Source organism: Cucumis melo, chromosome 4 (assembly GCF_025177605.1).
Source record: "Cucumis melo cultivar AY chromosome 4, USDA_Cmelo_AY_1.0, whole genome shotgun sequence".
Taxonomy (NCBI): domain Eukaryota; kingdom Viridiplantae; phylum Streptophyta; class Magnoliopsida; order Cucurbitales; family Cucurbitaceae; genus Cucumis; species Cucumis melo.
In genome coordinates this window covers 27,390,024-27,412,044 of record NC_066860.1, presented here as the reverse complement: position 1 = coordinate 27,412,044, position 22,021 = coordinate 27,390,024, and the positions used below count along the sequence as shown (strand labels likewise).

At 30.6% G+C, this 22,021-nt stretch overlaps 2 protein-coding genes across 2 annotated transcripts; both read left to right on the top strand.

Annotated features, from left to right (window-relative positions):
• Positions 1–9,800: 9,800 nt before the first annotated feature.
• On the top strand, positions 9,801–10,256 carry LOC103502717 (uncharacterized). The gene has a single exon (XM_008466755.2). The coding sequence runs from the start codon at positions 9,801–9,803 to the stop codon at positions 10,254–10,256; it is 456 nt and encodes a 151-aa protein (XP_008464977.2).
• Positions 10,257–19,999: 9,743 nt separating this feature from the next.
• LOC103502695 (protein GAST1) lies at positions 20,000–21,039 on the top strand. Its single transcript, XM_008466727.3, has 4 exons — positions 20,000–20,172; positions 20,299–20,358; positions 20,510–20,543; positions 20,673–21,039. Exons 1-4 carry the CDS (start codon positions 20,095–20,097, stop codon positions 20,852–20,854), a joined length of 354 nt encoding a protein of 117 aa, XP_008464949.1. The 5' UTR covers positions 20,000–20,094; the 3' UTR covers positions 20,855–21,039.
• Positions 21,040–22,021: the final 982 nt, after the last annotated feature.

Here is a 22,021-nt window from a genome sequence, read left to right as displayed (position 1 = left end):
TATCTTCCTTTCTCAGTGTAATAATTCATATTCTTCTCTTTATTTTCTGTCATCTCTTTTCTAATCCAATTTTCAATCACATGAACACGCAAACTTCCCTTCTTTTTCTTGGTTTAGAGTTTGACTTTTAAAACAAAATCTCCCGTTGATTAATGGGAATTTAAGTTTTATAGTTTGATAAAACTTTCATATAATTAAGTAGTTCCTGTGATGGAGACTACTTCTATAGATTTTATCAAAACCATGAACATGGGTTATTACAAGGCTTTACATCAAAACTTTATCAAATTACATTCTAATTTTTTAAATTATATAGTTTATCCTAAAATCCAATAGATCATCCAATATAAAAAAGTAGCTATAGTTATTTTATAGATATATCTGTAAAATTGAAATTTTGATATTGATAATTACATCGATATTTTAATTTTTTATTTCACTAACATCTTCTTACAAAACAATTACTTAATTTCTTAAAAGGGAATAATTTATATATTTGTACTTAATAGTTAAATGCAAACAGGGCAAAGCTCATTTATTAAGAAATTGATTTTCTGATAATAAAACTTCACTATTTTTTTTTTTTTTTATAATTAAAGAATTACATATCAGAAACTTGGAAAAATGGGTTTTCAATTATAAAAACAAAAAGTAGCATTTAGAAAGAAAGGAAATGAAAATTAAATTATGATTGGGGTTTGGTTTTTATTGTAAGTTTCCAAAGCAAAGCATGAAGAGAAAAAAGGGGAATATTTTCCTCCAAGTTTATCGTACTTTTATGAGAGCTGCAGTGGCAGCAAGAACTCACCTCTCTCCCAATGATGTTGGTATTAATTGTAGCAACTATCCCTCTTCATCCACAACATTTAAACAAAAACAACAAAAAACAAATACTTCTAACCAAAACCCATGTGAACCCATGCATGAAATAGTGAAAACAAAACTTTAATTAATGTCTAAAAGTCAAAAATCAATAGGAGAAAATATTGAAACTTTTCTTAAATCTAATTTGATCGATGTTTGTATTTAACTTGAAAGTAAGTCTACTAAATCTTGTAATTACGTGATTCATACCATTGTTTACCCGAATTCAAATTCATCTATAATATATGATATGACATTATTTTTATAAATAAATGCTATTTTTTTCGTTAAAACAGAGTGAAATCTTTAAACACTTATATGAGATTTGATTAATATTTAGGAAGATAAATTGGGTTGGTGAGCATGTCTGTTTGAAAAGAATAATAATAAAATTTTTGAAAGAAAAATTAGAATGGGAGCAAAGAGAGGGCTATGAATTGATCCAATTGTGACTTCAACTTCATGGAAAAATGTGACCATAAGCACACAAAAGAATGTGGAAAAACAAAAGAAGAAAAGACCACAACCGAAAGGTAAATGAGCATTTTGCATTGATAGTGATTTTATTATTATTAATGAAAATTGTTATTATAAGTACAATATAAATAATAAATATATATATATATATATATATATTATTTGTTACATTTAATTTACAACACTTTATTTATTTACCTTTTTATAAGAATAATATTATAATCAATAAAAAAAAAACCTATTGGACTGCAAAAAAAGTGGTCAAAGTGTAATCATAGCTAAAAGGCACATTTTCTTTTGCAAAAAGAAAAGAAAAATCATAATTAATTATGATGTTACACATATGTGTGTGTGAACATGAACAACATGTTTTCTTTTTTTAATTAGAAATTTAATCACTAACTTTTTCAATTTTAAGTTTATTTAATTTAGTACCTAACCTCTTTGACACATTTAAAATTTTTTATGGTTCATTAGTCATAAACTTTAATTTTATATTTAAGAGAAACCAATTAATTTATTTTATATTTGAATGAATTTGTCAAAGATATTAAATCAATTTGGAGCATATTTGAGGTATTTGAGGTCAAGGAGAAAATTATTATAGTTAGGTTATAATAGTTTATGTTCGTAGGATAGATTATTTTAGTTTGAGTTATAATAGTATTTGTGTTTTATGTGTAAACTAATTTTCTTTGAAATGCTACAAGAAATGACAGATACGATAGCATATGAAAAAAGTTACGAGAGATCTTTTATAGGTTTTTCGAAACTCTTGACATCCATGTTATTAAGAATCTGAGAATTTTTATAATGTTTTTGTAAGACTATAGCTTAATTCTTGTAGGGAAAGTATAGAAATATGTTAAAATAAATTATGCTATAGCAAAATAGGAAGGTATATAGCTTAATTCTCGTAGTGAGAAAAAAATAGTAAACATTGTAAAATAATAAAACCTTTTGCAAATATATAGTAGCGAATGAGAGTTTGAAATAACGTTAATCGTAGCTAATTTTATTATCGTCGGATGTTATTATATTATCTATTCAAATTCTCTCAGCAAAGTTTAATATTTTTTTACTTTTTCTCTATTAGCTAGAGGTTGTACTAATTACCATTGATTGAGTTAATAAGGAATAATGAAGCTGTGTTAATTATGGTTTATACATTTGGTGATGCATAATTTCAGGCTTTAATAAAAATAAATAAAATTAAATTAGGTTTAGCCATTTTCTGTATTAGATCTCAATCAAATAGATATCTAGATTTAGTTTCATTTATTTAATTTAATTGTCAATGGACATGAGAGAACATTGGTGTTATTGATTACACACCCACTACACACATATTCTTCTTATTTGCACATAGAAGAGTGTGTGCAAGGATATTTCTTTTTCTCTATTACTTAAAAAAAAAAAAAATTAACTATGTCTAGATTTAGATACATGATTTATTTAAAGGATATAGTATAGGATAAGATAAACTACTAGATTTATATCTTATCATAATTGAATTAAGATATCACTCCGGTTTAGTGTTTTCATCAAACTCCAAATATTTCAACTAGATTCTACATTATTAAAAAAATTTAATTATAATTAGATTTATTATTAACCTAATACTATGTTTCTTTTTGGTTTCTCAAATTAGGTAACGTGAATGCTTCCTTCCTAAATTTTAAATAATAAAAAGAGCAACAATAAATTTGATATTAATGCCATTTTTTCGTTGCTCAACTTAACCAAAGGATTATATTATTGCATTAAACTACATAAAATCCAAAAGAATTTGTTACATTTATAAATATTTTGGTTTATTTTTTAAAATAAATTGGTTAAATTTTTAAATATAAATAAGAATTCTGTTCACATCCGTACTTAATTTTCCAGTTGCCAATTAAGCCAAATTAAATGAAATTAAAGCAACCCTTAAATATCTACTTTTTTTTTTTTTAATTTATAACCCTTACGGTAAAAAAAATAACAAGTGTCTAGAAACGAAGCCAAACTAAGAAGCTCAACGTGTCAGAAAATTCAATGACTAATAACGATAACATATGGTTATACGAAAAATAGTTAAGTGTATCTTAGAGTGCACTTTTCTTTGTGTATTCTATCAAATTGTGTTATCATAATATGAATCTTTGTGGCAAACTATTATTATTTATTTTAAAAATATTTTAATTATCTTTTTGTAATAGGAGAGGGAAGCATAGGTGCATTTTGGTATGCATCCGAATATTATCTTAATTGGGTATATATGCTTACTTAATTATTATATCTTTGGTGGCAGCACCTAATATTAATCTAATTACACAATAGTAACCTCGTATAAAAGACGATCATAGTCTTGGTGTACCTTCTTATCCAAATTTTACTCATCTTTTTACATTAGGAAAAACAAAGTACAACAACTCATTTGAATTGAAGCAATCTTAAATAGGTCATTGTTGAAGCTACTGCAACTCTACTCACTCAAGGGCAGGTTTTGATTAGTACACACATACCTAATATTCTTCAACTCATAGCATGATTTGAAAGTCCACTTTTACTATACATAGATTCATTATACCTTCTACTGACCAAAAAATTTAATTACTATTACATGATCTTACAATTCTTTCTTACTAGTGGATTTAAAATATACGAAGAAGACCAAACAAGTAGGAAATCAATATATATTGGTTTGGGAGAAAATAACAATGTAAGGGTTTAAACATAAGACCCTCTTAGATTTCCTACTTTGACACTGTGTTAAATCATCGATTGACCAAAAGTGAGATCAATAAACTAGTGTTTAAATTACCTTGCTCTATATTAGTGTCCTTTATGTTTGTGTGAATCGATGATTTAACATGGTATTAGAGGCAGAAGATCCAAGAGGTCATGTCTCTCGATCAAACTCCTTTAACTAATGTTAACCATTTCCTCTCCCTCGTCAAACTCAAAGGTAGAATATAAAATTATTTATATATAATTAAATATACCATATATCTTTGCATAATTTGTTAATGACGACTTAACAAAACTCTACTGACACGTTGAAGTGCTTAAATAGATAAAGCACACCAATGTTTAGTACTCCCTACGTATCCTTAATTCGACTTTACTAAACCTATTACTTCATGTCTAGCCATGCACACACGTGTGCATTTGATGGATATGGATGAATGTTAAGAGTATATATAAATAAATATTAAGCAAAAACAGGGGATATATACTTAAGTTGGGGGGTTTATATATATATATAAATAAGAAGGACAAAGTGTTTAATTAGGGTTGTACTGAAGTGGTTTAATTAGGGTTGTACTGGAGAGAGTGTTTTTGTGGGGATAGAGGAGAATGAAAACAGAGAGGGGAGAGCGTGCAAAAAGAAGATGCTGAGAGGGAAGAAGGGGCAGCAAAAAATGATGATGATGATGATGATGATAGATGTGGTGGTGGCACATACATTTATAACATATAATAATAACAATAATAACATCAAATATAATATATATATATATATATATATATATATATATATATATATATATATATATATGTGAAAGACAATTACACGACAAACCACAACATTACAAAAACATAGATCTATGTGAGACAAAACCACTTTTGGCGTGAAGGGCAGTTGTGGGGTACCCTAATCAACTTTTTATTTGGTGGTTCCTGGGTCTTTCAACCATCCACACCCACACCCACACCCTCCTCTCTTTTCTTTCTCTCTATAAACTACCACTTGTGTTATTACGGTTTATAAATTATATGTTTCGAGTTCTTGTTTCTGTGCTGATTACTTGGTTTTCTTTTTCGTTTTTGGAAATTATTAAGCGTGTAAACACATTAAGTTTATCTTTGAATTTCTTTGCTTTGCATTGCTTACTTATTTGTATCGATGTTTCGAACCATTACTAAGTCAAGAATTGAAAATCGAGAAAAGAAAAAAAGCAAAACTAATTAAGAAAAGTTACTTTTAATAACTTTGTATTGTTTTTTGAAATTTTTTATCTAACAACTCAACTCTCCGAGCTATACATAGGTGAGAATTTTGGAGGATATAAACTTGGTCTTTAAAAACAAACTAAACGTCCCAAATGGTTATTCTCAATGAGGTATACTTTTTGGTTTTTAGAAATTAAGGATATTTCTTTTGTATTTCTTACAATGTTTTAAACATTTTTTCTAATTAAAGAGTTGAATTCTTAGTTAAATTCGAGAGACATGAGTAATTTTTTTTTTTTAGTTTAATATTTTAAAACATCGGTAAAAAGTAGAAAATGAAAAATAAAAAAATTAAATCATGTAAATAAATTGGTTATTATAGACTTAAGTTAAAGGCGAAATATGAGTAATTATCGAACATAACCTAAATTTTAAAGTTTGTGCCTTATTCTATTTATGACTTTGAAAAAAATATTTAATTTATTATAAATATTTAAAAAATTTGAAACATATTAAACACAAACTTAGAGAGTTTAAGAATGGATGATTAGATAATTTTTATATTGTTATATATAAAGTAAAAGTTGTCATATATTTTTTTTTCTTTTCATGTTAAGAATGTATTCAAAATCAAATCATTTTAACAACTTAACTCAACTAAAATGTTAAATTTTGGTAAGAAAAATGAAAATGAAAGGTGAGAAATATTAAATTTAAAAGAAAAAGAAAAGAAAAGAAAAGAAGAGACAAATGCATGGGTGATTGGAAGGAGATGTCGGGACATAGTAATTTGATATTGTGGGAATAAGAACATATATATATATATTGTCTCTTATCTCTCTTTCCCTCTTTTTTAGTTTTTATACCTCAGCGTGCGGCCTCCCTCTCTCTTTCGTAATCATTGCTACCACAACACAACACAACACAACACAACACAACACAACACATCACACACACACACACACTTTTCCTTTTTCTTTCTCTCTTCCACCCTCGTCTCCCTTTCGTGTTATCACGCACGACCACATCCGACGTTTTCCTTCTGCTCAAACGTGGGAGACACTGATGTGGAACCCTTATTCATCTCCAACCAAGAACATTATCATCAACTAAATTACTAGTTTCCTACACTGTTCACTTTTCATCAACCACCTCTTGATCCTCCAAATAATACATATAAATAGTTTCAACTAATATATCTAATTTATAACTCCTACGTCTTTCTGGGATTTAGTCTTTCATGTTTTGAGACTTTGGTTTTACTTCTAAGTCTACGTCTTACACTCTCCATTTCACTTGTGATATTATTTTTCTTTTAATTTCATTTCCTACCTATGCTTCAACATTTATATTCTTTTTTTTTTCACTTTTTGTTATTTTTCATTAAATATTCACTTGTTAAATTTTGGAGTATTTTAAAAAAATATAAAAAAGCGACAAAGTATTTGCACGGTATAGAACAATTTCGAAAATAGAAAAAACCTAAAATACCAAAAATGCCCCATAAAAAATACGCGTAATTTATTTGATAACGTGATTTGGTAGAAGATCGTTTAGATTTGACTATTATTTGTTACACGACCGTTTAGATTTGTTTTTTCAATTCTATCGTTTATTTTGCTTACACGTTTAATTAATTGGGTTACGCTGCCAAATCTAAACAATTTTTTTTTTCAAAATTTGGTATATGATTGTTTAAATTTTGTTACAAGATCGTTTAGGATTTTTTTTTCTTTTCAAAATTTGGTATATAAATGATTTTTTCCAATATTCTTTATACCCAATATTTTAGTTTTTGTTAACATAATTTAAATGTCTAACCAATTTTTTCAAGATTATTTAATTTGATTATCTAATCTAAACGTAAAAAAGAAAAGAAGAAAGACGATAAGATGGAAAGAAAAGAAGAAAGATGATAGAATGCATTTAGTGAATGAAAAAAAAACAAGCAAGATGATAGAAAGAAATACAAAAACAAAAAAATGAAAGAAATCGTGAGTACGTAAAATAAATGGAAGGACAAATCTGAAATATTTAAAAAATAGCTAAATTTATGGAATTTATTTCACGATCCGTAAATATTTCAATTTGTTATATTTAGGAAAATTTTCCTTTAATGATAATGTTTATTAGTTAATTATTTTAAAAAGTAATAATCAATTAATTTTTGTTATTTTTCATCGTTGTAAAATTAAAATTAAAGTTTCACTATTATAATTATTTTAATTTAACTATTAGAGATAAACAACAAATACTAAAAGTGATTTTAAGTGGAGACTTGAGATTAAAAGTGTAGAAATAATTCTCGAAACTTAGAGATTAAATTAAAACAAAAGAATTTTAAATGTAAAATCGAAACGAACTAATTTGTGAACAAAATTTAATTGGCAATCATAAATTAATTATTTTTAAAAATTTTGTTTGAATTAATTTTTCTAAAAAAGTTGAGTTTTTAATTTTGTATAAATTAGTAAAGAAGACCGTAGTATAGGATTATTTTTGGTGCCTTTTCCTCACAAACCTTCTCTCTCTCTCCATCTTTCTCTCTCTTTTTCTCCCTTCAACAAATTTTCCAATCACTTTTTTTTTCCATTTGTTTTTATTTATCTTTTAATTCACCATGTTCTCTTCAAGTCTCGTAGGAACTGTTTTTCTATGCTAAGTTACTGCAATATATTCGTAAATAAAGCATATTTAGAGAAACCTAACCTCATTTTTCTTCTGTTACGACTCTGTGTCGAAAATCCATAGTTACATTGAAGTATTCTTGAGAGCTAAAGATCATGAACTTCTCCTAGTAGGTTTTGATAAAGAGTTCTTGTTTGTATTATAATAATTAATGATCAGTGATTTAATTGTTTGTTCTTTAAAGAAATTTCTTTATTAGTTGCTTATTGTTGTTTGTATGTACTTATGGTTGATTTAATCAAGAGATTCTGTATACATATCTTGTTTTTAAATTCCATGCTTAATCTCCTTGTTAAATTTCAATTTGTGTTTACAACCAAGTTTGAACAATGATATTATAATACAAAATGGAAAGCCAATATTTCCACAAGATTTTAATCTTGAACGTTCCACACGTAAAGAATTTTTATAAAAAGAATACATGACGCAACAATTGAATGATGATACAATAACGACAGCAAAATCTTGAGACGATTCATGTAATTAAAAGAATTAGCAAATGAATTAAAGAGCAGAGACTCTAAGCAGCAACGTAACATTGAGACTCTTAAATGAGATGGTACGTTGTAAAGAAAAGGGTACAACGTGAAGTTTAAGAAGTAAAATAAAATACAAAATGAAGAACAATTATAATATCCAATTGAAGTTCACGTTAGGAGCAGAAAAAGATTAGGAGGAAAAAGGTGAAAGTTAATTAAAAGTCAAGGAATTAACTAACAGAAAGGAATGTAATTATTGAACTAATCTTGAGGGAAAACAGTGAGATCTTACTCTTAATTATTGTTGCAACAGCACAACATATAACATTTTGGAGGAAACTATTTGATAATTGGGCTCATTGCATATTGGGCTAACACACACACACACACACACACAACACACCAAATTTTGGAGAAGGAAGCACTTTTTGATGATTGGGTCCTTTGCATTCGAGGCCCACTACTTCATAGAGATCGATTTTTGTAGTGATCAGTCCTTCCTCCATCATCTTTTGTATTCTTCATCATATATTATAAACTTACAAATCTATAACATTGGACTATATCATGTTCTGTTCTTTCTTTTCCCTCCTACCTGCACTATCAACAATTTTGGGTAATGTAGATGGTCATTTTCAAACCGGCATCTCATTGGTATGATGATAGATTACAAACTATCTGTTGAAAATTTCTTTTTATTGTTCTTGTCTTCAGGCCTAACGTGTTAGTGGGGTAAGTATGTGTCATCACCACTAGTACACTAGTACCTGGCTTATAGGAAAGTTTGTTTTAGGTTTTCCACTTTCTGATTTGTTCATCTTTCATTAGTTGAACGTGCTTGTATTGCCTATATATAGATCATTTGATTGATTAATAAAGTTAAGTCAAGTATTGAATATTTTCTTCTGACTTAATTAACATTGGTATCAGAGTTGGGTTGGTGAGTGATATTGGGTTAAACAAACAAAAAATGGTGAGTGATCTGAGAGTTGGGTTGGTGAGTAAAAAAAAGGAGTGAGTGAGCGAATGCTTCTTTGATTTGTCTTGCAGCAGCAGTGTATTATCATGACAACTGATAACTTTGTCCAACCAACAACTCCTCGCTTTGATGGTCATTATGACCATTGGAGCATGCTAATGGAAAATTTCTTGAGGTCTAAGGAATATTGGTAGGTTGTTGAATCTGGAGTAGTAGAGCCTAACCTGGAGCAATATTGTCTGATACACAAAAGTCAAAATAATTGGAAGCATTGAAGCTGAAGGACCTTAAAGCAAAAAACTATATTTTCCAAGCAATTGATCGAGCAACTTTGGAAACAATTCTTTGTAAAGAAACCTCCAAACAGAGACTCTATGAAAAAGAAGTATCAAGGGAACGTGAAGGCAAAGCGGGTGCAGCTTCAAGGTCTTCGAACCAAATTCGAGACTCTACGAATGAAGACAAGCGAGTCGGTGATTGATTTCTTTGCAAGAACAATGACAATCGCCAACAAAATGCGGATCCATGGAGAAAAAATGGAGGACGTCACCATTGTGAAAAAGATTCTTCGATCAATGACACCGAAGTTTAATTTCGTTGGATGTTCCATAGAAGAATCCAAAGATATTGATAATCTTTCAATTGATGAGTTGCAGAGCTCTTTGCTGGTTCATGAGCAAAAAGTTACCAAGCAAGAAAAAGAGGAGCAAGTATTGAAGGCTTCAACTGAAAATCAGTCAACATTCAAAGGAGATAGAGGACGAGGAAGATGGCGATTTAAAGGAAGAGGAAGCAACGATCGTGGCAGACAACAAAAACACCATCAATAAGAAGAGAATCAATTTTAAGGAAAAGGAAGAGGAAAGGAAAGAGGAGGCCATCATTCAACAACTTACAAGCCAACAGACAAGTCACATATTGAATGTCACCGATGCCATAAGTATGGCCATTATCAATCAAAATGTCGAACAAATTTGAATTGGCAAAATGGAGAAAGAACTCACTTTGCAGAGAAAGAAGATGAAATATCTCTTTTAATGGCGTGTCATGTAAATGAAGCAACTCAACAAAACATGTGGTATTTAGATATAGGTTGCAGCAATCACATGTGTGGAGACAAGAAGGCTTTTTCCGAACTTGACGAGTCATTCTGCAATACTGTTAAAATTGGTGATAACTCCACCATTTCAGTCTTGAAAAAAGGACGGGTGACTATCCAAACTAAAGGGAACTCTATCCACATCATTTCTAACGTTCTTTTTGTTCCAGATTTAAAGACCAATCTTTTGAGTGTGGGCCAGTTGCTAGAAAAAGAGTATGAGTTATCTATCAAAGATGGAGTCTGCAGAATTCAAGATGTAAATATGGATTTAATTGCTCAAGTGAATATGACAGCAAACCGAATGTTCCCACTTTATCTGCAAAATACAACTCATTCTTGCTTATCAGCGAAATTGAAGGATGTCTCTTGGCTATGACATTTTCGCTATGGTCACTTGAACTTTGGTGGATTGAGAACTCTACAGCAGAAAAACATGGTGATTGGGCTTCCTCAAATTGTAGTTCCTGCTGAAGTTTGTGAAGAGTGTGTTGCCAGCAAGCAACATCGAGATCCTTTTCCAACAGGAAAGTCATAGAGAGCAAATAGACCATTAGAGTTGGTGCATTCAGATTTGTGCGGCCTGATAAACCCCTCTTCAAATGGAAGAAAACGATATATAATCACCTTCGTTGATGATTATAGTCGGGAAACTTGGGTATATTTTTGCAGGACAAATCTGAAGCTTTTATTGCTTTTAGGAGCTATAAAGTGCAAGTTGAGAAAGAAATTGACAGCTCAATCAAAGTTCTTCGCACATATCGTGGTGGAGAGTATATCTCACGGGAAATTGAAACTTTCTGTGAAAATAATGGAATCAAAAATAGCTAACTTCAACCTACACGCCGCAACAAAATGGTGTTTGTGAGCGAAAAAATCGCACTCTTCTCAATATGGTGAGAAGCCTTTTGATGAAAAGTGGTATTCCAAGAACTTTCTAGCCTGAAGCAGTCAATTGGAGCATCCATATATTGAATAGAAGTCCCACACTTGTTGTACGAAATATGAGTTCGGAGGAAGCATGGAGCGGATGGAGGCTGAAGGTAGATCATTTCAAAATTTTTGGGTGTATTGCCTATGCCCATATTCCAAAACAAAAGCGAACAAAGCTAGATGACAAAGGAGAAAAGTGTGTCTTTCTTGGTGTAAGTGATCAATCAAAAGCTTACAAGCTTTATAATCCTTGCACTAAGAAAATTATAACCAGTCGTGATGTAGTTTTTGATGAAGAAAATTTTTGGCAATGGAAAAAAAGTGTTGCTAAAAAACAAATGTCCACAAATTTTGATGGAATTGATGATGAGTCACAAAAGTCAGCAGAATGTGATCAACTCGGTTCAACAGATGGTCTGGTTAATCCAACAAGCTTGTCAACAACATCAGGCAATGAAGAAAGACCTCAACGTACTAGAAGAAAACCAGCATGGATGACAGACTATGAGGTGATAGGAATCGATGAATCTAATGACCCGCTTACATATTTTGCTCTATGTTCCTATTCTGATCCTACGATTTTTGAAGAAGCTATTAAGGATCCAAAATGATAAAGGGCGATGGATGAAGAAATCGAAGCCATTGAACGGAATAACACATAGGAGCTGACTGATTTTCCTAAATGTCACAAGACAATTGGGGTAAATGGGTGTACAAGACAAAATTGAAAGAGAATGGCGAAGTCGACAAGTACGAGACGTGTTTAGTTGCAAAGGGGTATAAGCATGAATTTAGTGTTGACTACAAAGAAGTCTTTGCTCCAGTTGCAAGACATGATACAATCATATTAGTTGTCTCTTTGGCAGCCAAAAATTCATGGCCTATTTTCCAGTTGGATGTGAAATCAACATTTTTACATGGTGAGCTCCAAGAAAAGGTATTTGTCGATCAACCTCCTGGTTATGTGAAGGTCAAAGATGAACACAAAGTTTATAGACTCAAAAAGGCATTATACGGACTAAAACAAGCTCCACGGGCATGGTATAGTCGTATAGATGCTTATTTTACTAAGGAGAGATTTAAGAAATGTCCATATGAGCATACTCTTTTTACAAAAATTGGAGATGGAAGAAAATTACTCATTGTTTGCTTATATGTGGATGATCTTATTTTTACTGGAAACGACAGTGCCATGATTGAGAAATTTAAGAGATCTATGATGGTTGAATTTGAAATGTCTGATCTTAGAAAAATGCATTATTTTTTGGAGATTGAAGTGGTTCAATCAGCAAGTGGAATCTTTATTTCTCAAAAAAAATATATGCACAAGAGATGTCGGACAAGTTCCAAATGGCAAATTGCAATCCTATGGAAGTGGGTCTTAAACTTGTTCGAGATCCTGAAGGAAGGAAGATTGACAACACACTCTACAAGCAAATTGCGGGGAGTTTAATGTATTTGACAGCAACAAGACCTGATATTATGCATGTTGTAAGCATTATCAGCATATACATGGAATTCTCAATAGATATGCATTTTTTAGCTGCCAAGAGGATTTTTCGATACCTGCAAGGAACTTCAAAATGTGGACTATGGGTGAAATATCAAGTTTAGTTGGTTTTACTGATAGTGATTATGCTGGTGATCTTGGTGATAGAAAGAGTACTTCTAGATATGTATTCATGATGAGTTCGGCAAAAATTTCGTGGTGTTCAAAGAACCAACCAATTGTTACTCTGTCAACAACTGAAGCGGAGTTTGTAGCTGCAACAGTCTGTACTTGTCAAGCAATTTGGCTGAAAAAAATACTTGAGGAGCTATACTTTAAGCAAGAGGGTGCTACTAAAGTCTATTGTGATAATAGCTCTGCCATCAAACTTTCTAAGAATCCTGTTCTACACGAAAGGAGTAAGCACATAGATGTGAAGTTTCACTTCCTAAGGGATTTAACAAGAGATGGAGTTATTGAACTTTACTATTGCAAAAGTGAAGATCAAATTGCTGATATAATGACCAAACCATTGAAGTTGCCTGCATTTCAGAAATTACGGGAACTGCTTGAAGTTTGTGCAATCAATAAGTCTTTAAATTGATCTTTTCTGAGAAAAATTATCAATGTAAGGGAGGCATTGTTGAAAATTTCTTTTTATTGTCCTTGTGTTTAGGTCTAATGTGTTAGTAGGGTAAGTATGTGTCATCACCACTAGCACACTAGTACCTAGTTTATAAAAAAGTTTGTTTTAGGTTTTCCACTTTCTGATTTGTTCATCTTTCATTAGTTGAACGTGCTTGTATTGCCTATATAAAGGCCACTAAAGACCATTTGATTGATTAATAAAGTAAAGTCAAATATTGAATATTTTCTTCTGATTTAATTAACATCGACGTACAAATTATTTTTTACATTACAAATTATTTTTTACATTACAAATTATTTTTTACATTGTGTTACATTTGATTTTAAAATTGATAACTAATATATTTTAAAATCATTTATAAAGGTTTGGCATATATGAGAATAAATAAACATGAAAGAATTTTGAAAGTTGAATGTGTGATTTAAGAGCACATTCATAGAATATTCTTTGATGCCTTGTTGGTGCTTAGGGTTTGACAAATTCTATTTTTCTCTTTAATTTAATGCTATATGTTGAATTTTGTAGAAACCCAATAAGCTTCCATTAAATTTTCCCATTTAACAAATTTCTAATACTACAATTGGGTCATATTACCAAACTTTTAAACTAGAACATTTTGAAAAATATTAATTTTAGTACAACAACAAATTCCTTTTTCTAATTAGTTTTTATCTTTTTATAAATTAGACGTTCTTGATAAACCTGGTATTCAATGAAAACAAATTCTTAGTATTAGAATGTTTTTTATTCTCTAATTTGATTTTGGAATTTGACTTTTGGAGTGGGAGATACACAATTTTGGACTAAAATGGAGAAAGAATTTCCAATTCCTAAAACTAATTTCTCTTTGGACTTTCTTTTTTTCTTTTCTTTTCTTATTTTCCTCAAGGGGAAAAGTCTTCTTTTTTCTTTTTTCTTTTTTTTTTTTTAATGTGCCGCCCACATGCACCAACCCCACTTGAAACTTTTATTAATTTTTGTTATTTCTTAAAAAGAAATTCAATTGCATATTAAAAATAATGCAAAATAAAATATTCCAACATAGACAATCAAATTATGAAAACATTGATATAAAATTAATTCAGAGGATATATACATATATATATATGTATATATATTTATTGATCAAATTTGCAATAAAGTTTAAGGAAGAAGGACTCTGTTCCTTCATATAATTTTTTGTATTATTCTCAAGCTCAAGTAAATAGCTTTCCAACTTCAATCATGAAATTACAGTAATTAATCAAGCAAACCCAAAAAGCAAAAAACAAAAAACAAAAAACAAAAACTATATATTGATAATATAAATTAGAAATTGGAGCTTTTGGGAATATTCCGGGAGATGACGATAGGTTCAACAACAACAACAACACCGGCCTTGTTGTTGGTTAATGATTTTGGTCCCTTGGGTTTGGCGGTAAGATCGTCGGTTTTGGGAGGAACGACGGAGACAACGATGTTGTTGGGGACGTCGGAGGATGATGATGGACGAGGGTAGAGGAAGTCAGTGGGGAAGAACTTGTATTGAAGACCTGCCATATATATATCGAAGAATAAGAGAAGAAGAAGAAGAAGACGAAGAAATAAGAGAGAGAGTTTGGTGTTTGATGATGATGATATAGATGTGTGCTTATAAATGGGGTTATTTATTTATAGGAATGTTGTGGAAATTTCAAGAATTTTTTCTACACCATGTGAATATGAAATTAAATTCTCTCTTAATTTATATTATTGTTTAATTTGGTTTACTTGTAGAAGAAGAAAAGAAAAGCAAGGCCATCAAATTGGATGTTTGGTTTAATTATCTTTTTTTAAAAAAAAAAATTGTAGATCAACTTGGATATATCATTTGTTTATGGTATTATGAATATAGTAAGTATTAAAGAATTGTTGATGGAGAATGATATATTGTGAATAGAAAAATGAGAATGTAAAAGTTGAAGAGAAAAGGGGTCCAATGGATTAGAAAGAAGGGCAAATGGGCGGTTGAGTAGTGACGTTTGGGATCACTCCCCCATTACTAATTATTCTTCATTATTTATTTCTTTATTTCTTTCTTTTATTTTTCTTTATATATTATTTTTTTTAGCAAACATTAATGAAACTTAATGTTTTAAATCTTCCAAAAACTCTTATTTTATATTAACTAATTAACTAATCTGTGAAATTGTTTTACATCTTAAGTTTTTCATTTTCTTTCCTATAACACATATCTATTCTATATATCATCTTTTGGTGTAGAAATCATTTTCGCATAAATTATTAATAAAAAAGAAAACTAAGAGAGGCATATAGAAAGATATGAAATGTTTGAGATGGAATGATATTAAAGAAAAGAAAATGACAAAAAGGAAATATAAAGTTAAATGAGTACAAAAGGTATGTATAAAGAAACAGAGGATGGATTGTAATGTTGAGGGTAAAATAGTCATTATGAAAAAATCAAAGTTTTTTAACTTTATTTTGTATTTTCCTCCTACATCTTGTAATTGGGCTTTACCATAATTTGGCACCCCATGCTGATTTTGGACCAATTACTCCTTTCTTGTTTGGCTGAACCAAATTAATTGTTAGGTCTCAAAAAGTAAAAGAGAATTTTGTCATCCTACGGGCAAAATAGTCATTATACAACAAATTTAAGGTATAGAATTTGTTGGAATTTATGTCCTAAAACTCATATTTTATAATCATATTTTATTCAATAAAGTCGTTAAGAAATTGAATACTATAATCTTAAATCTAATAAATTAACGTCCCGAGGCTATTTTTTGAATAAACTCGAACTTTATATAAAAACACAAACTTGGATCAAGTTCGAGTATATAGCCTAAATAGTCTATAATATATAAATAAAAGTTAGGCGCCTTATTCAGATAAACTATGGATGTGACCCACTTTGTAGTTAGTTCAAACGAGGTGATCTTAAATCGTTCATGTTAAGACATGAAAGTGGAGAAATCCTATGTAAAGTATTTATATAAGATTGAACCAGGAAATAGTCACTTTTACGTTATAATGTCGTTTATTGTTTAAAACTAACTATCTCAATTATTCATAACCTAGGTAACTTAATCTTAATCCTGAGCTGACTATGAACTCCTGTTCACATGAGATTATCCTTGGATCTGCACAGGTGAGGACAACTCATTAGTGTTGGCCCAATAAGCCTCCCATTTCAGGGGTAAGATCGGGTGGATAGCTAGGATCATAAGGTGCAAGATGGAATTCACTCCTACCCATTTTAGGGTTAGTAAATAGGTTGTTCCCTTAAGGAATGAATCCAAGTCTTGAATAAGGGGCCCCGTCCTCTCATTAGCTCGAGAGGGATTCGGTTCGTAGGTTGGACCTTAAACCAATTGTTTAATAGTGGATTAGTGGGACTTAAGGAGCAAGATGTAGTCTCAGGGGTAAACTTTAACCTAGCTGAGCTTACGAACAACCTATGAAAGATTAACTTACTGATAATGGTTATATCAAATGGACACAAATATATCTATAGTGAGAGGTGTACAACTACGGGACTTTAGTGGAATGACTCGTTAGTTAACGAATGTTGATTAGCTCGATCGAAAAGAGTTTAGTCAGTTGATCTCGAATCGTTGAAGCCCATGATCTATAGGTCCATTAGATTCCTCTGCTAGCTCATATAGAATAAACTTAGAACAATATGATGGAATGAGTTGAATTGTTCGAATTCTACAAGGAGATCTAGAGAAACCAATAAGTATATGTGATATAGTCGTTGGATTTCAGTTTAGAGATAGAGCTTTATGTTTAAATGCGATTTAAATATTATAAATATGAATGCAAATTCATACTCGAAAGCTCAAAAAATGATGGAAATAGTCAAAGTTGTAAAAAGTCAAAATGTTGACTTTTTAACTATGAAAAGTCAAAATTTGACCGACGATATATTCAAATATGATTTGAATCTTGAGAAAATAAATGCAGATTCATGCTCGAAATGTCAAAATTAGTCAAGACGGACAAAATTGTAAAAATTCAAAATGTTGACTTTTTGGTTTGAAAAGTCAAAGTTTGACTTTGACCAAATGACAATTTTGAACAAAGTTAGTAGGAAAATCCAACATTTTTTTGGATAAACCCACTAACTATAGTGGTCTAGGTGTTAGAACACTATGAATACATTAAACCCACTAATGGTTAGTGGGTTATGTGTTATTGGCCCATGTGTTTGCATGCACATGCAACCTTGCACGTGAATTCTCTATAAATTAGGCTCTTGGGGCCTCATGGAAAAGGCTTCAATTTTCTAAAACAAAATTGGGTTGCTGAATTTCCTATTTGGTTTTCTAAAATCAAAATTAAAACTCAATCATTTTCCATATATTTTCCATCTTCTTTCTCTCTCTCGGTTTCTTTCATCCAACGAGTTCGAAGGATAGTAGGTCAATCCTAGTGGTGGTTCAAGCATCAATGGAGCTTCGAATGTAAGTTCTTAAAAAAAATCCTATTTTTAATCTTGTTTTAGTTTAGGGTTTATTATTGATTAATTGCAATTATGGTAGAATTTTGGTCTTTCTTCCACCATACTCGTTTAATCTCTATCAAGATTCTCCACTCATACTCTCTGTATAGATAGATTGAATTTGGACTTCTATATTAAATATGTTTAGTAAGTCCGACCGTGTACTAATTATGAAACAAACGAGACTTTAAAGAAAACCAATTTCCATCAAACACACTTATATGCATGGTTTGCAATCTTTGTGTTGGTAATGATGTTGAGGAACGTGTCAATGGTGTCAACTAGACTATGATAGAAAGGTTTTAGTTTCTACTTAATCCATTACATACCTACCTGAGTGTTAAAAGAGTTCATATACTTATATTTAGGAAATTTTAAGTTTCACTGCTTTTTCATACTTATATTTTAGAGAAGCTGGCTACAATAATATTCATAGAGATTATAAGGGGAGCTTTTGTATAAAGCAAGCTTAAGAATATTATTAATGTTGGTTTAAAAGGATCTCAAATATAGCTCGAATGAATAACTTATATGGAAGTGAGAATTTCAAACTTAGGGAAAATTTACGTTGAAACTGAAAAGATTTTTTCATCGCGTAGGTGATATGTTGCACCAAAAACTAAGGTTATGTTGTTTACAAATTTTGGTGTGACGTTTCTATTTCTCTATTATTATTGTTTGATATTAAGTTATTCTATTTACCAATTATCACGATACATAATCTCGGACTTTTGACGACTTTTGTATTATTTTATTAAATTTTCACTTTAAAATTTGAAGTTAAAAATAAAATATTATTATGCAGTTGTAAACAAGTTAGTAGCTTATGGAGAATGAATGAATGAATGGTTTTGAGGAGATGAGAAGGTGAAGTTATGAAGTGACAAATGGGTTGGGTTTGAGTGGGTGAGATGGGTGGCTATATGCTTTGTGGGAAATATTGCCAAAACTTACAAGATGAATAATAATAATAATATAGAAGAGATCAGAAGAGAACAAAAAGTGATCACGAGAGGTCCATAAATTCTTATATTATATCAAAATTAAAACCCCCTAAATATAAAACTACTTATTAACTACTTTTGTTGGAAAGGGAAAATTTGAGAATAGTGTTAAACCCTAATGGCAGCATGTGACCTTTCTCTCTCCCTCACCTGATCTCTTTGGATTTCTTCTGTTAGTTTCTTTTCTTCTTTGGATTTGGGGATTAGAAACACCAAAAACACACATGTGACTTCACATGCATTAGTGTTGTAAGGTCATTCTCTCCTGTATATCATTTTCTTACAAAATGGACATCTTTTTTTGATTGAGTCTGCTTCGGTAGTCATTTATGTTATTTGTGCAAAATTGTAAAGTATATGCGATGTTTTTAAGTTGTTCCTGTCTCAGTTGAGTATGTGTTGATCAAAACTTTGGAATGTTTGTGCAGTTAACAACAAAAATAACTATTAATCATTTTTATTATTAAAAACATCCATATACTTCTGACTTACCTTAATTCAATTCTTAACGTAACATTACTTTTATTAACTATAAACAATCTCAAATGATTCGCGAAATAGCGTATTATAATTACTAATCAGTAATCAACAATAACGATTAAGTGAAATATAAACTACACTAATCTCATACTTCTTTTCCTTCAAAAAAAAAAAAGGAAAGAAGAAAAAAGAACTAACTTCAATCATTTTAATTTTTTATAATTAGAATGCTCTATCATTGCCAAAAATAATCAATAAATCTCTTATACTATTAAATCATTATTCTACCTAAAATTCATTTAATTAAGAGATTACACACTAATTTATTTTCTACTTTCCCTTTTAATTCTAAACCACACAATATTCTTTCATAGCCTTTCTTCATCCATCCAAATGTGTGTGTGTATATAACGATAATGTACACATTCTCAAATGAATCATCAACACAATCTCTCTCTCTCTTTCTCTCTCTCTCTCTATTTCTCTCTGCCTCTCTCTATTATATATAGAATTTAGTTTGAAATAATGGGAAGGAAGCAAATAATAGAGATATTGCTGTTTGTAGTAATGCTGCTGAATTGTGTTCTCTTAGCACACAATCAAGTAATAACCCTTCTCCTAATTACTCCATCCTTATTTTATTTGATTTCTTACTACCAATTAGTTAGGGCTCTTTCTGCTTTTGTACACATATGAATGGTTTTTGGTTTGGTTCATTGTGTTTTATAGGCCATTAGTGAGGCTCCAACACCACAGCCACAGACTAGTGCCAATTATTCCAATCCCATGGTAATTTTCTTTTTCTTTTTCTTTTTCTTTTTGGAAAATATTTAATCACATTGTAAAATATGGTGACTCCATCAATTGATTATTGTCTCTTTTTAAAAAAATTGGAAACTAATGTATGCAACTCTTTTTCCATTTTTTTTCCAAATTTCAGCATGGAGTTACTGAAGGCAGCCTTCAACCTCAAGGTAAAATATTCTACTGAAAGGATTTTTCATGTGGTCAATTATTTTAAACTCTCCTTTAGTCAAGAAAGTGTTCGGTTTTTTATCTTTTGAAATTAAACACTTAAATGAGTTTGAGGTTGGGGGATGCAGAATGTGGGCCTAGATGCACAGGGAGATGTTCAAAGACAGCATTCAAGAAGCCATGCATGTTCTTTTGTCAAAAGTGTTGTGCCAAATGCTTGTGTGTTCCTTATGGGACTTATGGCAACAAACAAACTTGTCCTTGCTACAATCAATGGAAGACTAAGAGAGGAGGCCCCAAATGCCCTTGATTAATTTTCATTTTCATCATTTCATTTCCCAACAACAGAAAACCATCATTAGTCACTTTCTAATCTTCTTTTTGGAACGTCTCTATTCTTTCGTTGTACTTTTAAAAAGTGATAGTTTCATGAAGGGTGACTTCTTAAAAGTATATATTATATGGAATGGTTATTGTTGTCTTGGCCTTTGATCATATACTAGACCGAGCTTCAACTAAAACTAATTGTAGTAAAAGTAGGATAGATTGATTCCACACTGTAACAAGAATTGGTTTTTTGAGTGTCAAAGAAATTTGAGAGAATTAAATTAAATATAGTGAGCTCATATAACCTTAAACAGGATTGTTAAAGGTTCAAAAGTTCTATTTTTAGAAGTTAGAATCCACCGCAATTGTTGTTTATGTGATTATGGAGAAAGCAAGATTGATTGTCCAACATGCAAGCGTTTGGCCACCTTGTTTTAAGAAAACAAACCGAATCAAACACCAAAAGCTATCAATCAAAACCCAAATCCTAATTAAATTAAGTTGTTCAATTTATTGGGAGATAAGAAGCATTATTCTTTACAAATCAAACAATTATTAAAGGAAATTGTCAAGACGATTAAAAGGCTAACTTAATTCATGCATGAAACTCTAAGCATGTGGCATTAACGGTTTGGTTAAATCCTAAGCATGCATCAACAAATTGTGCTTGAGAAAACTTAACCAACTGACAACTGTCATCAAATTTGTTTAGATGGGAAAAGCACTTAAGCATGCATCAAGTACAATCTACCATCTTGCATACCTATTTTCTCCTTGAACTAATTCTTGTCACCATGAAATTCCTTTCAAGCATATCTACTTAAGCATGAATACCTAATGCAACCTACCATCAATATATCTATTTGCTTCTCGAATTAATTCTTGTCGCCCTGAAACTCCTCACTGATATATATCTCACTAAAGCCACAATTAGATCGATACATTTCCACTTTGCTTACAAACTTTTGAGACATGTGCACTCTGACACTCCGACTAGGAGCCCTTTTCGTAGATGAGACCAATTTGTGGCTGCTACTGGTGATGCATACGTTTTTTGATGTTGGCATGTAGGCGAACGAGCTCATTTTCTATATGAGCTGGAAGAGGCCTTCAATTAAGAGTTTCTCGCTGTTTATTTGCTTAGATCGAT

Coding starts and splice junctions, on each gene's coding strand:
- LOC103502717 (XM_008466755.2), top strand. CDS start 9,801: ATGAAAAAGAAGTATCAAGGGAACGTGAAGGCAAAGCGGGTGCAGCTT.
- LOC103502695 (XM_008466727.3), top strand. CDS start 20,095: ATGGGAAGGAAGCAAATAATAGAGATATTGCTGTTTGTAGTAATGCTG. Junction 20,173..20,298: donor TTCTCTTAGCACACAATCAA/GTAATAACCCTT, acceptor TGTGTTTTATAG/GCCATTAGTGAGGCTCCAAC. Junction 20,544..20,672: donor AGGCAGCCTTCAACCTCAAG/GTAAAATATTCT, acceptor TGGGGGATGCAG/AATGTGGGCCTAGATGCACA.